This window comes from Cryptomeria japonica, chromosome 4 (genome assembly GCF_030272615.1).
Source record: "Cryptomeria japonica chromosome 4, Sugi_1.0, whole genome shotgun sequence".
NCBI lineage: Eukaryota > Viridiplantae > Streptophyta > Pinopsida > Cupressales > Cupressaceae > Cryptomeria > Cryptomeria japonica.
In genome coordinates this window covers 703736968-703758967 of record NC_081408.1, presented here as the reverse complement: position 1 = coordinate 703758967, position 22000 = coordinate 703736968, and the positions used below count along the sequence as shown (strand labels likewise).

Here is a 22000-nt window from a genome sequence, read left to right as displayed (position 1 = left end):
ATGTCTTGACTCTCCTGTAACAAATCACCTGCACTGGGCACTCTACTGTCACTCAAAAGCAGATCCATAAAATTGGGTGCCTCATACCCATACAGGGCCATAAAGGGTGACATCTGAATAGACATGTGAGAAGTGGTATTGTAGCAATACTCACAGAGATAAATCCACTTTACCCATGCCTTTTGTTGCCCTACTATATAATTTCTGAGATATCCCTCCACCCATTTGTTCACTATCTCCGTCTGACCATCTGTCTGAGGGTGGTAGCTAGTACTCGGAGTGAGCTCTGTCGCACACAACCTGAATAGCTCCTGCCAAAAGTGACTCATAAACCTGCTGTCCCTGTCACTCACAATGCTCCGAGGTAAGCCATGTAATCTGAATATCTCCTTGAAGAACAACTCTGCCACCTGCGTAGCAGTGACTGGAAAAAAGTGTGCAAACTTCGTAAGGCGATCCACAACCACATATATGCAGTCCCTGCCTTGGGCTCTAGGCAGTCTTATGATGAAGTCCATAGACAAACACTCCCACTTCCTAGCAGGAATCGGAAGTGGCTGAAGTAAACCGGTTGGATAGGAGTGTTCTTGCTTATTCTGTTGGCAGGTGGGACACTCCCTAACATACTGAAGTACCTCTGCTTTGAGCCCTTTCCATGTGAAGCACTCTCTAATCTATCGGTATGTCTTGTAGAAACCAGGATGTCCTGCCATAGGTGAATCATGAAAAGATTTCAGAACCATCCTCCTCACTGCTGATCCTGGAACCAAAAATATTCGCCCTTTGTAAATGATGAGCTCATTCACAAGGGTGTATCTGCTGTCCTGAATAGTCCCATCTATGAATCCAGCTGCCCAAGTATCCTTTGCATACTCTGCAAGGATCAAGTGTCTCCAATCCTCCGATATGTCTGTCAATAAGCTCAAATGGGGCCAACGTGATAAGGCATCAGCAACTACAGTCTGTGTCCCCTTAAAATATGTAATGTCAAAGTCATAGGACTGTAACTTGCTCACCCACTTCTGCTGCCTATCATTGAGATCTCGCTGCCCCAAAAAGTATTTTAGGCTATTATGGTCGGTTTTGATAGAAAATTTGCTACCTACCAAATATTGCCTGAATTTAGCCAAAGCATGCATAATAGCTAACATCTCCTTATCATAAATGCTGAAGCTCCGCTCTGGCCCTCTCAATTTCCTGCTCTCGTAAGCAATAGGGTGCTTCTCCTGCATAAGCACCGCTCCAATGCCCTCCCCGGAAGCATCACAGTGTAGCTCAAAAGGTTTACTGAAATCTGGTAATGCTAACACTGGACAAGAAGTCATCAACTCCTTAAATTTCTCAAAACACTCCTGTGCCTCAGGAGTCCACAAGAAAGCTCCCTTTCTCATCAAATCTGTCAAGGGTGCTGCATGCCTAGAATATCCATCCACAAACCTCCTGTAGAAACCACATAATCCCAGAAAGCCCCTCAACTGTGTAAGGTTCACCGGTGAAGGGCACTCCACAATGGCACGAATCTTTTCAGGATCCATGCGTACGCCCTTTGCACTGATGATGTGACCCAAGTACAACAACTCTGTCATGCCCAAATCACACTTCGACTCCTTTGCATACAAGGACTCTCTGCCCAATATATCCAACACTGTGTCAAGGTGAACCAAGTGCTCCTCCCAAGATCTACTGTACACCAAGATATCATCGAAGAAGACAAGAACAAATTTCCTCAACTGAGGATGGAAAACCCGATTCATTGTTGCCTGAAAAGTAGTAGGTGCGTTAGTTAGCCCAAATGGCATAACTACAAACTCAAAATGGCCACAATGACATCTAAAGGCTGTCTTCTCAATGTCCTGCTCTCTAACTCTAATCTGGTGATAACCTGATCTCAAATCTATCTTCGAGAAGAAGCAAGCTCCATGAAGCTCATCTATCAACTCATCGATCCTAGGAATGGGGTACCTGTTTTTAATTGTCTTCCTATTAAGCACCCTGTAATCAATGCACATCCTCAATGTCCCATCCTTCTTCTTCACTAAGACCACTGAAGAAGCGAAAGGAGACTTACTTGGTCTAATGTGGCCCATAGCAAGTAACTCCTTTACGGTTTTCTCAATTTCATCCTTCAACCTCTTCGGATGCTTGTAAGGTGTAATCATGATGGGTTTAGCCCCCTCCTCTAACTCAATGATGTGCTCAATACCCCTGTCTGGTGGTCTACCTTGTGGAATGTCACTGAACACCTTAGAGTGTTTAACTCTAAGCTCCTGAATATCAGGAGGATATTCAATCTTCTGCTATCCCTCCTGTGATGGCATCAACATGCACTCTGCTGCCCACTCTCCCTGATCATGTCGAATCAATCTAGCCATCCTCCGGAAAGAAACCATCCTGAGATCACTGTCCCTGATTGCCTTAAGAATATGTGTCTTCCCATTCACTTTAAACCTCATCTCCATCTCCTTGAGGTTAAGAGTGAACTCCCCAATATCATGCAACCAACTCATCCCAAGAACTATATCTGTATCTCCCATAGGCACAACATAGAAATCTGCCTTACAGTCATAATTATTAACTTTCAATGGGAGTCCAGTGATCTTACGATCACATTTGAGGACATAGCCATCAGCTACCCTCACTCTAATTCCCCCAAACTCGTCTGTTTGTATGCCACGCTTCTCCACCATCCTAGCATCAATGAAATTATGAGTGGCACCTGTATCAACCAAAGTTATGACTCGCTGTCCAGCAAGCACTCCTCTCATCCAGAATGACCCTTCCTGCCTAATACTTGTGAGACGAGCTGCCCTAAGTTGCCCATCTCCTTCCCCATCCTTGGACTCCATTTTAGACAAGTTTTCAGCCTTGTCTTCCTCTTTTTCACCATCTATTTCCTCTATATCAGACTGCTGGTCTGAATTATCTGATTCTGATTCCTCATAGTATGCCCACATAACTCTGTTAGCTTTGCCCTTTGGTCTAAGAGGACAATCATGGTTTGCATCGTAGGGTCCTTTACAGTAGAAACATAATTTTTTCTTCCTCAAATCATTTAATGTTTCCCTGTCAAAAGGTGCTGGAGTTTTATCTTTAGAATCATTTTTAAAATCAGTCCTCTCTAGTTTTTTATAAAATGGTTTGTTATCCTTACTAGAAGATGCTCCTTTGGACTGAAATTTGTTTGTTGGGAATGCATGTTCCATACTTCTTGCCTTTTTCATAGCTTCTTGTAAAGAAATAGGATCAAATGCCTTTATCCAACCTCTCAGTGGTTCGGATAGGCCCTCAATGAAAAGAACTATCAATCTACGCTCTGAAATGTTTGGCACCATGACTGCCAACCGCTGAAATTCACCAATGAAATACTCCAAGTTGCCTATTTGTTTCAGTTGTGCTAAGTCCCAGAAGTAAACCTCTGGATCTTTCTTGTCAAATCTTTCAACCAACCTTTCCACGAAGTCCTGGTACTCTGTCACCTGATTATGCTGAAGTGTTACCATACCATGGTACCACCAATCATGTGCTACTCCCTCCAAATGCAAAGTGGCGTATTTGATAGCTTCAATCTCTGTCATTGGCCTCAGTGCCAAAAATGTGTCAAGCTTATGAATCCAAGCTTGAGCTGTCATCTTACCACTCCCATCAAATGTAGGCATAGTAAGCTTGCCTGTAACTCTATTTAGCTCACTATTTTTACCTCTAGGCCTCCTATCCTGTCTGAGTGACCTGTAATGCTCTCTCCTCTGATTAACAAATCTCTCGAATGTCATCCTCTCTCGCACCTGTGGAGTTAATAAATCCCATTCGTCATTCGCAGCCATGAGGATATCTGCGAACATCTCCTCTCCTGGTTCTCCTGTAGGTGCTCCCTCAGGCTCATCTCTAATGAAGGTAGGACGTGTAGGCCTATCTGCTGTCCTGGAATGAGTCCTATGAGCTCTAGGTGACCCCACTGCACTCCTGTTATCCCCTTGCTCCTGATTCTGTCTGTCTTGTGGGTTCATGCGCTCAATCAAGGTGGTGAGTGCCTGCAAGGCCTGAGCCATCTGTTGCTATCCTGTAGCCATTACTCTGAAAAATTCCCTTGTTTCTTGCTCCTCATTCCTATTGCCTCTGGGTGGGCTACCCCCTTGCCTGTCATCCATGGTGCCCGGCTGCTTGTCAAATTCTTGTTCCCTGTCAAACAAAGCTCGCCTGCGAGTGTAATATCTGTGAGAGCCAACCTCAGGCGGCTGCATGTGATTGCTAAACCCTCAGGATGGCAGGATTTAGCTCTGATACCAATGTAGGAACCCTTACTAACTTTGCCCTTAAATCATTGATTTCTACCCTTGGGAATTTTGTCAAACACTTGTCTTGCAAAGTCTGTACTTGCTGTTATGAGGTTTCTGTTTGTATTGTTTGGGTCTTGTACACTGCAATTAATGTTTTGAATGCCTCTAACCATGAAAGATTGACTAACAATGTCATAGAAATGATATGCCAATTGATTTTGATGCATATAAGTAACTAAAAATAACAACTACAACTGCTTGACAAATCATCAAACACTTGGCATGCAAACTAGAAATTATGTGGCAGCAGCATAATGAAGTTTTTATTAGTTATTCTCACACCAAATAGTTACAAAGGTATAACATGTAATTTCCAAAACTTATGACAGCAAAATTAGAGAACCTGATATGTAAAATGCTTGCTGCAAATGATGGTCTCCACTCTTCAATGGACTGCCAATTAAACACGTTCCTGCTGTAGCTACGAATAATTTGCCAATTAAATGCTTGATTTCTTAGTACTGTAGCACGTCACTATTCACGCCACTGTAGCGTTTCACTGTTCACGGATTACTGTAGCGCGGTTACTGTAGCGTCTACTATAGCACGAGTACTGTAGCAGCAATTGTATCTTGAAATGATTGCTTCAATTCTGATTTTTAATGGCTGCCAAATGAAACTGTAGGTCTGCAATTGATATATATTCGAAAATCTGCATACCCTAGATGTCTTCCCTTCTTTTTAAAGCCCAAATAGAACTCCAGAATGAAGCTCTCCTGAAATGCCAAATTCAATGGATATTTCACCACCTCAAATGGTTGCAACACTGAAGAATTGTCGCTCTCCAATGGCTGACTGAATCAGAAACCCTTGGCTTCTTCTCCCAAGTTCATAACAAACAAATATCAATTCTCTGGATGGATGATATAAAATGAGCTCTTAAGTCCCTTTTTATTCTTTCTTATGAGAGCTCGAACACTTTCTTGGCCAATGTGGGATTAAAGACATATTCACACATTATAATATTAAAGTGACTTTATTATTATAAAGTTACTTTATAACTTTATAATAACATTAAAATATTTACATAAATCACTTAAGTCACTTTTAATTAAATTAATTAAATATAAAGTCACCTTTTTTTATTTTATTTTATTTAATGACTTAATAAGAAATTAATTTAATCAATTTCTCCTTATTTCTCCGCTTAGCCTTCGGAGAATGTAAAGGCTAAGAACTCCACTGAGATGCTAAAAAGGTGGGGACATTACACAAAACTTAGAAACACAAAAAACTTAATTTGAACAGAGATATTGCTTAGAATAACTTATACTCAATTAGTGCTCACATTCAACATCCATAATAGAGAAACAAGACAAAATATACTTTTGTTAACCCAGAGAATAACTTCATAAACTCATTAGTACTTAATGGCTTATAGACCGGAATATATCTTATGCACATAATCTGTCTTGGCCTTTAGACAAAATGACCTACAGTACCAAACGGTGTAATTCTTGAGACTACCCCCAGGCAAGGGGAAACGAGATTACTTGCGTTGGAAGGTGCAAGCACATACGATTAAGGTTTGCAATATTATGTCATCCATGGGGACCCCACCCCATGCAGCTTCCCTTGACGCCTTTGATTATCTATTTGATAAGTCCCTGCCAGAGCTGAGAGAGCCTGACGCCAATACACCCAACCTCCTTGTATGCTCGATTCAACCTATGTTCTCGACTTGGTCCTCGTGCAAGATTTGCCTTGTCGTAGACAAAGGCAAAGTCTCAACAATTGCTCCCAGGTGCAGTAAGATGGCCGACAAACTGTCCCTTCAATTTAGATATTGATTTTGGTCCTTCTCACCAACTCGCTCTATCACCACCACTGGACATCCAAAGAAGTTATACGATTAGTTAGGAGAATCAATAATTTGCAAGGCTCGATCAAAACAGAACAAGATTAAGGGCTATGTCCTAACCTGTCAATGGCTTGGGGGATCATTCAAAACCAATGCGTGCACTAAGGCAAAATTCTGATAAAACAAGCACACTCGAATCACAAAAAACACACATATAAACCAAACCAAGGTCGACTAGAGAACAAAAAGTTATTAAATAAAACAAACAAAAATAATAAGGGTGTTAAGAAGCACCATTGGGCCCCACAACCCTTCCTAGATCGGGTTCATCACAGTTATTGATGAGATTTTTCCCTTCAAAGGTGCTTTTAGCCATTCCACAGTACTTATGTACATTCCCTTTGCAACAACATTATCGAGGAGGTATGGTGCCTCTACACATCTTGCAACAGTAGAACCTAGTGATTTGTATTTTCATTTGCTATCGATTGGAAAGACTTTACTACATTTCTCCTTGACCCAAAATGTGTTGATTGTTTCAAGGAAATCACATATCTTTGGCTAGAAATTGCAAATGTGTGTTCAGATATCATAGATTTATGCCTAGAAGTTACAATGTGACAAGTAGCAGATTTGCACCTAGAAGTTGAGGATTTGTGCTTGAACATCGGAAATCTATGCAAAAAAATTGATCTATGCCCAAACATTGCATACCTTACATAAAGGGCAAGTTTAAAGGGTTGCTTGGAACTTTCCATGGGTTATGCAATGGAAGCATAAGCATAAAAGGCCACATTGTAATTCCCAAATTATGCTATTTGCTGAAAGGGTGAACTCATGGAGGATAAAATATAGAAAACCTCAAAAATATATAACCTTGCTTATATGATGCCTTGATGGTGTTAGGACAAGGTTGAGAGATTATAGTATGACATGACTTGATCTGCAGGTCACAATCATTAGGATCTTATCCCAATTAGGATGAGCATGATTATGAAAATTAAAGATACGTGGTGATAGCCACAACTGCACATATTGGATATGCTATACAATTGGGTATGAGAAAAATGGAAGCTTCTTAGAGAAAAAGGAAACATTAAGCTTCTACAAAGAGGGAATCTTTTAAGAGTAGACAAATGTACAATATGCTTCTAAAACAAGGATATGTCAAAGAAAGATAAAGACATAAAGGTATATGCAAATAACAAGAATATACAATAATATATAATCATAATGTATCCCATGTAACTAGCATAGGACATATGACTGTCACATTAAGGTTTTAATGGAAATAAACTCTCTATAATTGAAAACCATATAAATGAAAACATGGGATGAAAATCAAATACAATATATTTCACACACTTGCCTGCAGTCCCCCCATAAATGAGAAAGAACCACGTTGACGCTTTTTCCCTTCAGAAACTTTGGTGTCTTTTTCAGTCTTTTTCCTTGACCAAATAGATCTCATCCCACCAATGATTATAGAACCAAACCTATCAAGAAAAAAGGAGCAAGAGAAAATGGAATATCACATATTGAAGCAATTATTTTTATGGGTGATTGACAAAACATGTTAGCAAGAATCATTTGAATATCAAATCAAACTCTCATGTTAGCAACAATTGTTTGAATGAGAAATCGGCCTCACATGTTCGCAACAAAAATTTAAGTGGAAGACCAAATTTGATCATAAAAGAGAAACAATCTGACTTTAAACAAATAACTATTGATTCATACACCAAAAAATAGTGAATTATTCTTCATTTCCTTCAATCTAAAGCATGAAAGAGTTCATACCGAAGGTCAATACAGGCCAATGTAATTGATGCTATCAATTGATAGTTTAACCATTGTTTAGTTTCAAATGATATGAGAAATATGCATCATCAATACCAAAAAAGGAAGAAAAAAATGAGACATACAATTTGGGAGACTATTTAGATGTCATGAACTCTAATCACTAATTGGCTAATATAAGTCATCATGAGCTGGACAGATTTGTGCAATGGGCCTAAAATTGAGACCTTATTTACAAACATGAGTATACCAATTTACCAAACATTAAGAATATAATTTCTGGTTAATTTCTTAAGCCATGCATACTAAACTCATCAATTCATAACATGGCAATGCATACCTACATCAGCATATTTATGACTAATCCCTTTTAAATATGCTTATAGCTTGCATCATTCTAACTTGAATTAAAGTACCTTCTGTTGTGACCATATCACACATCGCCCCATCAAGATGGGGACCCCCTTTTTTTAAGGTTTTGCCTTCTCTAGGAGTAGTCTCTCGATGCTCTTTTCTAGTGAATGGAGTGGAGTAGGTCATCAAGTGTTGCAAGAATGATTTGTAGATGAAGGATTTGAGGATTGAACAAACTTAGTAAAGTCATGTGAAATAGCTAAGTGAAGAGTCATTCATAAGGTTGCGTACCTTGTCCCAATTTGAGAGCATAATTTTTGTTAAGACCATGTACCTTGCTCCCTCATTGGAGTGAATTTGCCTAAGTACCTTGACACTGTACCTTCCTGGGGTCCTAGAGTGAAAATTTCACCAAGGTCATGTCCTTACTAAGTTCCTAGAGCGAATTTCCTCCATAGGTGTTTTTAAGGGTCGAATTGATGGTGCTTTTATGTGGAAAGATTGGAAAATGTTGTCGGGAATAATCATTATGTTATGTTGTCGTCGGTAATTATGGGTTACGACAGTGAGTTAGTCTTTTCGAAGGGCAGTTGGACGCGACGGTTGGTCACACCCCTTCGGGTATTATATATTGCATACCTTTCCTTCTTAGTAGGATCATCATAGTTGTATCTGGGCGTGATGTTATAAGCACTTGATGTACATGGACTGTTGAATTAATACAGAAACTGGTTCTTTAATATATTTCCATTATGTTCTGTGCATTTACTTTCTGCGTTTAAATCGTTTACTCGTATGTGGCAAACATCTGGCGCCGTTGCCTAGACATACTCGGGAAAGGAAGGAGCGGATGGCGTACGGACACAATGGGCCCCGTTGGTGAGATTAACCCAGAGGCCGATGACGCACAAAAAAAACTCTACGATGGAGAGGACACTACAATGAGGGAATTCTCAATCCTGCTTCAGACGGCCATCGAGACCTACGTTCGAAGAGAGGCCACGAAGGCTGATGTCCCAACAAGTGCCGTGTGGACCGCACTGCGAATCGGTTGATGAATCACCTCCCCCGGTTGCTTGCACATGCATCACTGGCACAACAAACCCGCCTGGAGGAGATTGCCCGTGAGGAGCGACGCCAACAGGTCCTCCGACAGTACGAAGAAAACAATCGTCGTTGGGACGCAGAGCGTGATGGCAAGAGGTGAAGGGGAAATTGAACCCTGTAATAATCCTAGCACAATGTTGACATAAATTGTGGCCGAAAGGGAAAATAATAAAAGTTTTTTTTTTTTTGTGTACATGGTGTGTGCTTGTTATGTACAGAAGTGATTTATGCCCAATATACCAAATAAGGACAAAAATAAAAAGATACAAAGTAACGAATGGGAAGTGGCACAAAGAGCGTTGAATCTCAGACATCACATAGAACGAAGGCGTAGGCTAAGGTAGCTTGCCGAGGGACGACCGGCCGAGGGGTTGCTCGAAGAGAACCCAGGAGGTGTCACGGAGGTTGCGGAGGCAGAGATAGACGGAGAGAATTATACTCTCTACACTGTCGTAAGGTTGCCCGAAGGGAACCTAGAAGGAGTCACGGAGGGTGCCAAAGGAGAACTCTACAGTTCGCTAGAATACCACCGTAGGGTAAGAAATCGTGAAGAGTTAGTGGAACAAACAAGGCGAAGTCTAAACCTGATCGACGCTACCAGAGACCTACTAAAGAACTTGTCCATTTCGAAGGAAAACCGAAGGGAGACGACCGAAGGTGACAGTATGGCCGAAGGTGCCGAGGGAGCACAAGCGTACCGTACGGGAGGCAATTTGTTCGGTTTGGGGTCAACAACTTTCTTCGAAGGACCCACGAGTGGAGGGTCAGGTGCAGGAGGCGGAGGCGGAGGATCACCAGGCACAAGCACACAAGGCACCGGAGGAGCGAGACCCAGCGATGGGATGGCAAGTAAGCAGAAGTTGTTGAAGTTCAACGACGACGGGAAGGAAGATCCCGTCCGCCATTGCCGTACTTGCGAAATTATATGGTTAGCGAACAGTGTTATCAACCAAGACGAATGGGCAACACAATTTCCAGCAACCTTAAGGGGAGTGGCCATCGACTGGTACTCCGATATGGATAAGGCCAAAGTTGGCACATGGCCCAACTTGAAGGAGTTCGAGATAGAGTTTCGCCTCCTCAGAGACGACAATGAAATAGTAGCCGAAATCTATGGCACAAAGCAAAAAAAGAACGAGACGGTCCGAGCCTATAGTCGGCGGCTCAAGGAACTGTTGGGGAAAATGGAGAGTCAACCAGCGGATGGGTTGAAAAAGAGATGGTTCGTGGAGCGACTGAAACACTCCCTTTGGAAGAAGATGAAAATTGTTCCACCAACCTCGTACGAAGATGCATATAATAGAGTGATGGATCTCGAGAGCGAGACCAAGACATCCAAGAAGAAAAAGAAGAAGGATAGCTCGTCTGAGGATGATGACTCTTCCGAGGGAAGCAACAGCGATGGCGAGTCTGGCAAAAAGGTGCAAGCCCTGTAGAAGGACATGCTGAGGATGATGAAAGAGATGAAGGTTATGAAGGGAGGTCCGAGCAAGACCGACGAAGGGGAGCTTTGGTGCACGGAATGTAAGACGGATGGCCACACGAAAGGCTCCTGCCCAAAGAAGGCCTATTGTGATATATGCCAATTAATGGGGCATCCCACCAGGGAATGCCCCTACAACATGAAAACACGAAACCAACAAGTATTGCTTACGTAGGAACAACCAACTACATCGGGCGGTACCGACAGCTCCTAGGCGAATGACAATGCAATATCGGGAGGCTACCGAGATAACCGGTGGGGAGGACGAAACGACAATAACAACAATAACAATACAAGGAGCCAGATCCAATATGACTCCAAAGGCCAACCAATGATACAATGCAGAGCGTGCAGCCAGTGGGGGCACTTCGCCCGAGACTGTCCGAAGGGAGAGGCCACACAATATTTGTGCAAATGGTGCGGACCGGGAGACCACGAAGACGCCACCTGCCCGAAGTCCGGCGTCAACTTGCTCAATATTGAGGAAACCAAAAGAGAGGAAGTGCTGGCAGTGACCCGTGCTCAAGCTAGACAAGCAACGTGCCCAGACCCGGAGACGGAGAAGTGAAGGGTACGGGAAGCACGGGAAGAAATTGAAAAAGAGATACGAGAAAGGGCGAAGGCGAAGGGTACGACGGGTGCTTCCAGCCGACCGGAGGCGGAGGAGGCTATACTAAATCAAATTTTAAAACTAGAGGTGCCTGTGAAGGTACACGACCTCCTCCAGACGATGCCTCAATTATGAACGGCGTTGCTGAATAATCTCTCCCAACCACACACCAATACCAACCACCATACGGATGTTCCTGGGGGGTCTGCAATAGACCCCAGGCTACTCGCAGTTAATAGTGGAAGGAACCCAACCATTGTGGAGATGGGTATCCTTGGCACCATTCTAACCGATACCATCGTCGATGGTGGATCGGGAGTGAATGTTCTTCCAGAAGAAACCTGGTGGAAGCATGGGAAGCCGATGCTGTGGCCACCTATGTTCAATCTGCTGGGAGCTGATCAACATGGAATCAAACCCATCGGGACACTGATGGGCTAGCAAGTTACCATCAGGGTGCAACCCTTCATACTAGACTTCATGGTAATCCCACTAAAGAAAAAAGGGTATGATGCGATCTTAGGGAGAGGGTGGTTGGTGGCAGCCAAGGCCACCCACAACTGGAAGAACACTTCGTCTATGGAGAATGGAGGAAGGAAGTTTATCATAGACCTTGGGACGCAGTTGGTTAGTGAGGAATTGGCTTCATCTTCGGAATCGGAGGGTGAAGGAGAAGGCGACTTGAGTAACGAAGGACGGGGTTGTAGGGAGCCCAACAACGAAGGGATTCTCAAACTAGGAGAGTGCTCCAAAAATGAGACGAGGTCATTGAACGGGCTCTTCCATTGGCAGATGGAGGATTACGAAATGTTCCAGAGTTATAGGATCGAAGTAGATGAACCAGAGCAAGTAACAGTGGAGGTGTACCTGCCGGAATACAGAGAATATTGGAAGGGAGACGCCCGTGTGAGTGACACCACCGCACACCAGTTCCCGAAGGAAGAACCCATTAGGTATCAAGAGGTAAAATTGAAGGAGACAAACCTCGGTGACGTAGATAATCCCAAGATCATTCGTGTCGGCAACGATTGGAACCCTGTGTGGAAGGTCGCAACCTTCAAAATCTTTATTCTTCTTCTTCTTCTAATGCACGGGAAGGAGACCGTGGTTCCTGTAGAATTTATGGTTCCAGGTCTTCGAATGGTCATTGAAAATAGACTTGCCATCAACGGATCCAAATTGAAACCCTACCACGAGAAGCGTGCAGGGGACCTGAGAGGCCGGAAGGACACCCGAGAGTCCAAAGGGGGACCCGAGAGGATGGAAGGGGACTCGAGAGGCACGGGAGACTCTCGGGCGAGGCAAACCGAGAAGGATGAAGGGCGATCCCAGAGACATGGGACCCGAGTTGAAGACTCTTTGGACAATTAGATTAGGAAATTGAAAGAAATAAAAAAAAAAACAAATAAGAAAAGAAAAAATCGGTGGCCACGATGGAACCGCCGTGGAACCACCATCGGGGGCCACCGTACGGTGGAGCCATCGTCGGGGGCCCACTGTACGGTGGAACCACTGTCGGGGGGCCACCGCCGATGACCACCATGCGGTCGTTGTCCACCGTGGATAGGTCCCGACAAATCTATTATACTAGCCGCCGAGATAGAAAATAGAGTGCCCACGCCCCAGCCAAAGACACAATTGTGAGGGAAAAAGAAATTGCAGAAAAAGGGAGTAAAGGAAACCCAATGCCATAGGGAAGAAGAAGATTTTGCCGTAAGAAAAGCACCAAAGAGAGATATGAAGTCGCCGAAGGATAGTAATTAACAAAGGAGCAAATAAAAACGCCAGCCGAAGGGGGTCTTGGAAGCCAAAGGGGTATATTACCGATGGGTGTTGGATAGAGGCGAACTCCACAGAAAGATTTCAATTGCCATCGGCTGAAAGATGTCATATGTAATTCGAAAGGAAACAATTTAGCGCCGAAGGAAGAAATCGCAAATCGAACCTACCCGCAAGGAGGTAATAAAATATTTTTTTGAAAGTGGTGGTGGGACCACTGTACGGTGGACCATCGTCGACGGAGGTCACCAGCCTCTGAGGGCGGAACTCGGTGGGTATTCATCCACCGTATGACCACTACCGTACACCCGTACGGCCGAACAACATCCACCATATGGGAGATCAATCACCGTATGACAACAAGCCTTCGGGTGACCCCAGTCGCCATACGACTCAGCCACCGTACGGGTTCACTCCACTGTACGACAAACCACTCCACAGTAAGTGTTGGGGTTGTTCCGTACTGTGAGAAAGAAGCTTGAAGCTAAGCATTGGCGGGGAAGCCATAAGATGTAGAGGGAGACGGATTTGGAGGTTGCGAACAAATAGAGTTCGAAGGAGGCATTGCAAGACCGCGAAGTCGTACGGCACCAGGGAGTTATTCAGTTCAGTTATCAGCCTTTGGGGAATGTGATGGAGGATTTGAGGCATCTCCTAGCCTTTGTGCCAGAGGGTTGTGGCCACTTCCAAGCATGAATGGTATGCTTTGAGGAACTCGGAGTATGTCTCGACTGGACGTGAGGTTGCCTTGGTGGTGATGCAAGTATTGTCATTGATGTCAAATTAATTGAAAGCAGGAAGCATCTAAAATGACATCACAGAAAGAATGAAAGTATCTAAAATATATCCTAGAGTCGGGTGTTGGTTTGGAAGTTTCTTGGCAAATCAGCACGATGAAGCAGAAGATTACAGTGAGCATGGTTCGTATCTATATCATTATCTGAAGGCAAAAATAGAAATCAAATGAAAACTATTAATGGAAAGACTTTATAAATAATCCGATATATTTATTACCTGATATATAATATGGAAAGGCTTTATAATTATTGGCAAATATATTAATATAGCGGCAAGTTTATTAAAGCGAAAAAATGTTTTGATGGCGGATGTATTAACCAAGTATTTTTTACGGCACCTCATGAGCGTTAATATATTGAACAATATTATCGGCGGCACACTTTAAATTAATTAAAGTGGAGATAGATATGGAGCGGCAAAATTAAAAGTGAAAAATAAATCTCGACAGCAAAAATTATTAAACTTTGTGTTTTGTGGAACTTACTTAATACCGGCTGGGAGAAAATAATATCGTAAATAAATTACATACCTTATTTTTACAATACATATTATCGTGCTTCATTAAGTTCGGTGGTTTGTTTATTATGAAAAGTATTGTCTAAGGTATAGTGGCATAAGAGTTTATTAATATAAACAAAAGTGTTTGGCAAACAAATACTCCCGTAAAAAGTTTATTAATAGAATTTAACAAAAAGAAGTTATTGAAATATTGAAGGATATGACTTTTCAAAATAAAAGTCATGTTGGTTTGCAACCGGTGGAACTAGCACATATATATATGAATTTTTAAAAATGCTTTGAGAAGGATGTTGATATGCTAGATATATATACTTTGTATAAAACTGTGGATTTTTGAAAGTATACCTCACGTAGGTGAAGTAAGAGGTGCAAAGAGAAACATGAACAATCAGTCCTAAAAGAGCATAAGTTTAGAATATAATAGCAGATATATAAACTTAGCACATGCAGATTTGAAATGAAGAGTAAGGCAGATTTATGATCAGCTTACAGCAGATTTAAGAAAGAAATTGTGACATATTTGTATGAAGATGTGTATGCAGATTTAAAGAGTGTTACCATTGTCCATCATCCATTGTTATAGCAACATGTTCAAGATGGAAAATTAGATTTGTGAAGAGTGAGTTGGTGCTCACAATTTCAGCAGAGAGAGTTGGTGCTTCCAGTGGGTTGGTGCTCACAAAACAGAGTTCGGGGGTTGGTGCTTCCAATGGGTTGGTGCTCACAAAACAGAGTTCGGGGGTTGGTGCTTCCAATGGGTTGGTGCTCACAAAACAGAGTTAGGGAGTTGGTGCTTCGAGTGGGTTGGTGCTCACAAAATTGTAAAAGAACATAAATAAATAGCATTCATTTTCAGTGGTTTTCTCCCGCATTGGGTTTCCACTTAAATCTTTGTGTTATTGTGTTCATATGCAAAATTATTTTTAGTGATTGATTCTATCATATAAAATATTGAATTGAAAAGTTTCATTATACTGATTCACCCCCCCTCTCAGTATAACTGTGTGCTCTTCAGGTGGATGCACAGAGGGCTCGAGAGGAGCTAACCACCAGGTTGGAGGCAATAGTAGCGTGAGACTTAGCTCAGCATACCTAGGAGTTGGATGCCGAGAGGGCAGAGCAGGTGGCTATCGAGGACAAATTGGCTAGGGAGATAGTATCATTTGAGTAGCAATTGGTGGAGGCTAAGACTGAAAAGCATGTTTTGCAGGCAAGTTTGGTTTAGGCACAGGAGGATTGTGATGTCAAGGGAAAAAAAAACAAAAAAAAAGACCTTGCGGAAGCAATAATGGTGAAATCCGCACTTGAGCATCGGATGGTAGCAGAAAAGGGTTTTCAGGCGAGGACGCAGCAGGTGTATGAGTTCCAGGCTCGACTGGCGTCAGTAGTTCCTATAGTTCTATACCTTTGTTCTATTTAATGTATGAACATCATCTCTATTTTGTATTAAGTCGTCCGGAGACAACTTCTTTTCTTAGGGGGGGTGATGTTGTCGGGAATAATCATTATTTTATGTTGTCGTCGGTAATTATGGGTTACGACAGTCAGTTAGTCTTTCCGAAGGGCAGTTGGACGCGACAGTTGGTCGCACCCCTTCAGGTATTATATATTGCATACCTTTCCTTCTTAGTAGGATCATCATAGTCGTATCTAGGTGTGATGTTATAAGCACTTGATGTACATGGACTGTTGAATTAATACAGAAACTGGTTCTTTAATATATTTCCATTATGTTCTGTGCATTTACTTTCTGCGTTTAAATCGTTTACCCGTATGTGGCAAGATTGGAAAACTTGAGCTCAAAACCAACCAAGTGAAAGAAGATTTCCAAAGTCATGTCCTTAGAGAAGTCTTAGAGTGATTTTTGTCCAAAACATGTGCGTACCTTCCAAAGGACACAAAGAGAACTTAGACTTATTGATGTACCTTCCTATCTAGAGCGAAATTTTGCTAAGTTGGGCGAATTTGTTCAAGCATGTACCTTGTTGAGATTTGAGATCAAAACTAGTAAGTCTTGTACCTTCCAAAGAACATAGAGCGAAATTTTTTATCAAGTCTTATCCTTGGAGAGGTCCAAGAGCGATTTTCAAGTCTTGTCCTTGGAGAGGACATAGAGCGATTTTCATTTTTGTTTCATGTCCTTCCAAAGGTCTTAGAGCGAATTTTTGACCAAGGTCATGTACCTTCAAAGGGTCATGGAGCAAGATTTTACTTTAGGTCTTGTCCTTGCCAAGGTCAGAGAGCGAATTTCATCTTGTCCCTACCAAGGTCCTAGAGCAAATTATTTCCAATTGATGTACCTCCCGAAGGTCTTGGAGCGAATTTCAATACAGGGTCACGTACCTTAGAAAGGACATAGAGCGAATTTTTCATACAAGTCATGTCCTTGGGAAGAGCACAGAGCGAATTATCTTCTCGAGTCATGTCCTTGCTAAGGACATAGAGTGAAATTCTTATCAAGAGCCTTGTCCTTGCTAGGGACATGGAGAGAGCTTGTTTCTTGTCCTTCCAAGGGTCCTAGAGCGAAACATGTGTGTACCTTGCCAAGGACCCAAAGTGAAATTCCCAAAGGCAAGCATTTTGGCGCCAAAAACTTATTCAAATTCGAATTGCTATGAGGGAGAATTCTAATCTGTCGAGTCGGCTGGCATGAAAGAGGCAATTTATCTTTTGTTTTTATTAAACCAAGTCGGCGTTAACTCCAAAAGTCACGACTCTACCCTAAATCGCATATATAAGGGGGATCAAATTAATCATTTTAACATCAATTCAAAACACAATTCCTCTCTAAAAGTGATTTTTGTCAGCAGGTCAGCAAATTACTCCAATTGAACAGCGAACTTCATCAAGCTTCAGCAATTCTCAATCAGCATAAAAGGCGAATTTTATCACTAAATGCACGTCTGGTCTTTTGGAGAAGACGAATTTTTCATTTGAAGATCAGGTTGAAGTGAATTTGCTCAGCAAAGAAGACATATCAATCAGTAAATTCGATCATTAAGACAGCCCAGATTTTCCCTAGGACATTAAGTTTGCCTTCCACACAGCGAATTCATAGATTATTGTCGGTCCTTTGATCAGATATAGAGAAAATCATAAGAAATCAGAAGGTAAGGAACGTAACCAGGTCTGATTAGAAGATGAAACCCTTAACTGATCTAAGTTAGGTGTCTTTATCAAGGATGCATACACAGAAATAGATCAGTCTTATTGCACATTTGATTAGATTCATTAAAATATAGTACTGGTTTGAATCAACATTTTATTATCATTCTTAAAGTTTTACCAGTTTGAAGTTAGCAATTTTCATAAGACCCTAACTTGAACATCTTTAATAGGTGAATGATGGCAGCGCCCAAAGCAAGTGGATCTACCTCCCGACAGGCTCTCATCAAAGAAGATAAGAAGAATGATAACTTGGAGACCAAAATTACATCCTGGTGGAGCAATGCTGGAAATACAAACCTTGGAAACTTCAATGTGAAGAAGTTTCGTGAAGCACCATACATTGGCAAACCATCACCCATAGCCAAGAGGATAATAGAAAGCGGCATCATCAAGGCAGCCGGCTTCCCTCCTACAGTTAGATGTCATGAACTAATGATTGAGTGCGCCAAACACTATGATTCACACTCAAGGACAATTGTGGCCAAGGATGGAATCGTTCTTGCTTACCTATTAGAAAAAGCCATAAGTGAAGCCTTCCACCTACTGGAACAAAGGGACATGATCTACAGAAGATTAGAAGGAGCTAAATCAATATATGAAGATGATCCTGATGCATGCCTATCAATCATCAGTAGGGGTTGGTTGCAAAAGAGTAGACCTCGCCTAAACAAGATACCTAATGGGCCACACCGAATTGACTTCCAAGAAGAATTCAGGGATTTGATCACCATGCTTAGCCGAATTATAGGTGCTCGTCAAGCCTTTTGTTTTGATAAATGGATGTTCTTCTTCATACAAATAATCATCCAAGGGAAAGGAATGATCAATTGGGCAAGAATCATTAGTAATAGCCTAGATGTACAGTTGAGAAGGTTAGTTCCCACCAAGTCATTCCACATGAGCTCATATGTCATATATTCTCTAGCAAGGAATTATGAATATGCGGGATTACCACATAGAGGCAGAGTTGGAAGGAGGCTCGGAGAAATAAGGGTTTGTGATTCCTATGAAATATTGCATCACCCACCTAACCAACACTATAGATTGGTCAATGATACTTTCACAATGCATATCACTAGGATCCTACAAGGTGGAATCCATCAAAGATTGTCTCTGGAGGCACAAGCACTTGTCAAACAATATGGTGCATGGTTCATTCAATTTCCCAAATTCACATACATAAGAATCCAAGGATGTCCTTCTCCTTATATGTTGCCACGTTATCCAACGGACAGGGTAGTACTACTTGAGGTAGCAAGACAATTGTTATCATGTACCAAGTCATTGAGGTACAAACATGGATGTGTCATCACTAATTCCATTTCACTTGGGAATTCAATAGAAGTTTGTCCTTCCCTTCAAATAGCTGAAAGTGCTGAGCCAGAGTTATCTCTCTATTCGTTTACACCATTTTCTTCTAGAGATAACTTTGATCCCTATGGTAATGTAAAAGAAATGGCTGGAAGAAAGCATAAACATGTGTTTCAAGTAGAAGACTTTTGGATGAACACACAAGATGACTTCGAGATACAGAAGAAGATGTACTCCCGGCTGCCTCTTGATCTCATCAGGAAATGCAAAGTCTATAGAGTGGCCGACCAAGCACAAGATAGTGGTAGATATATCCAATCTACCTATGAGATGGAAGAAAAAAGAATAAAGATTAATTGGGATGAAAATGAAGTCACAGATGTGAGGGAATTGATGAATCAAGTCTTAACTTGCACACGCAGATGGGTAGATATTCAGCATCAAAAATTGAAGGAGCAAGATGTGACAATGACATTCAATTTGGAGACAAGGACATAAGAAGAAGAAAGGGCAAGCGTAAGTGAAAGCACTTCCCATTCCAAAGGATCAAAGAAGAAAAATGAACAAGGAAAGGAGACATCCAAGAAGAAGCAAAAGACAAATTCTGATCAGCTTCCTAGTGCTTCTTCTAGGCATGAGAGAGAAATAAATCAAGGCAAGGATCAAACGATAGATGAAAGCGTGGTCCATGAAGTGGATGAATCAATGGAGTCTACAATACAAAATGACAAGAATGATAGACAAGATAAAGGAAAGATGCCACAAGATCCATCAAATCCAACTCTTCATATCCAGATTTGTGATGATGAGGAACAAGGAGATAATAATGAAGTAACTTCTCCTCCCAGGAATGAGCCACTGCCCGAAGAAGTGCAAGTAAAAGAAGGAAGATCTTCTATCCCCGACTGGCTCAAGGAAAGACTTGCCAAGGAGGTAATAGAGGAAGAAGAAGAAGAAGCATTTGATTTGGGGAGTCTTCTAAATGGACCTCAAGAATTCATTGAGAAGAGGAAAGCTTCAAAGATGTCTAAAATAATAAGAGACGATGTAGGCTCTAGGAAGATACAGATTGCTACCTCGGCAGTAGATAAGTATGAGGATGAGATTATGGCGGATGAATATGATTTGGAGACATTTGACTTAGGTCCACTTACTTCTGAGCAAGCCATGGATGAAGCAACCGATTCAATGAAGGCAGTCAATGAGAAACTAAAGGCTGAAATGGAAAAGAACAAAAGGTTAGAAAAGGAGATAAATGCATGGAGGAGCTATTTCCATTAATTCAAGGAACCACTGAGGCAACATGACCCAACAATCACACCACCAATGCTTCCTCATGAATCGGTAAATCATATGGAGAAGATAGCAAACTCAGCACAACTTCTAGATGCATGGGTCAATAAATCTTTCACAATGGCTAATGAGTTTGTGAGAAATATGATGAAAATACTTGGTAGAGCCATTCATGTTCTTGAGATAGTTCATAACCTCATGGTGACAGTTGATGCCTTCAATCATACTAAAGACGTCACCATTCCAGTATTTCAAGCAATAAGGAAAGCACCTAGACAGATACTAGCACAAGAAGGGGTAATTAGAAAGGAATCAACTCCTAATCTGTTACAGTGGTCGACTTTGCTTCAAATGAAGAAACTCCTTTTTGAAGATATAACAGATGTAATGAAGTTGAAGATACCGTCCATCCTATTCATGACAAGGTAATTGAGGTGATGCGTGTTATTCTTGACAAAAAGTCAGAAATTGAAACAGATGTGGACATTCAAGAATTGGAGGACATGATAAAAGTCATCTTTCAAGGAGAAGGTGGACCGATCATAGAAAAACAGTTGGATCATATGTATACCACTATGTTCCTTATTGATAAGACAAAAGAACTTGAGCATGGATGGGAGGTAACTCTTCTTGCAGCCTTTGATGAAGTAATCCACCTAGAGGAATGAATGAAGAATCTACCTGAGATTCCAATTTCTGAAGTTGAAAGTATGACATCTTCATTGAATATGCTAGAAAGGAACATGAGAAAGGGAACCAGATTCTAGAAGATAGTTTGTTATGATCCCACTTGGCGTTCTATTTTCCTATTGGACGATGCTTCCTCAATTTCCGTGTTGGCACATGTTATCTTCTCATTGGTTGATTCATGATGATGATTATCTTGATAGGGTTTTCATTTGTATCACACCCTAATTAGGGTTTAGGTGGCAAGATCTTGGCCCTTGATCTTCATTCGATCTCGACCCTTCATTGTATTTGGGAGTCTAATATAAACTCCACTCATTTCATTTGTAATGGTTAATAAGCAATAATACTAATAGCAATAGCAATAGAATGAGATTAAGAGCAATAGGAGAGAAATAGGCGAAGGTGTTAGAATATTGACAAGAGAAAGACTTGAAGAATTGTTGTCGTTTGGCTATTGGATCAATAAAACATTGAAGTTAAGGTGTTTTGCTCAATCCTTGAAGCTTATTGCATGGTTCTTTTATCTTCTCAAGTCAATCTTTGATGTTAGTTTTAGTGTTTAGATTAAATGATGGAATGTTGCACTTGATATATTGTGAAGCTCGTTATCCATACCACTAGCTTTCTTGCTGATTGTGAGTAAGCCTTGTGTGGTCAACTGGAACTCTTAAAATTGTTTAAGTTGGATTATTGCTCAATCATTGATATGCATTCAATTAATGGTGTCTACGATTAGTAGTGATTTGAAAATCTCCAAACATCTTTAGAAGATTGCACTAGTTCTAGTGAAGTTGTTCATGTATGGCGATGCTATAACTAGTTGAGTTTCACTTGTGTCATCCTTCATTCATTCATTTTAGAATAGCTTAGAACTTCTCTAAACCCCCTATCTTTTGTCATTTTTTTTGATAATCATTTAGTAGTCTTAGGAAGAAACTTCATTGCATATCATC

General features: G+C 41.4%; 1 protein-coding gene across 4 annotated transcripts in view; it reads right to left on the bottom strand.

Annotated features, from left to right (window-relative positions):
• The window catches only part of LOC131036175 (protoporphyrinogen oxidase, mitochondrial), a 335812-nt gene that overhangs the window by 28999 nt on the left and 284813 nt on the right, over window positions 1-22000 (bottom strand). For all 4 annotated transcript variants that reach the window (XM_057967998.2, XM_057968001.2, XM_057967999.2 and 1 more), the window contains one exon: window positions 7505-7631. In XM_057967998.2, the coding sequence (XP_057823981.1) occupies window positions 7505-7631 (127 nt within the window). The remainder of the gene's footprint in view (window positions 1-7504; window positions 7632-22000) is intronic.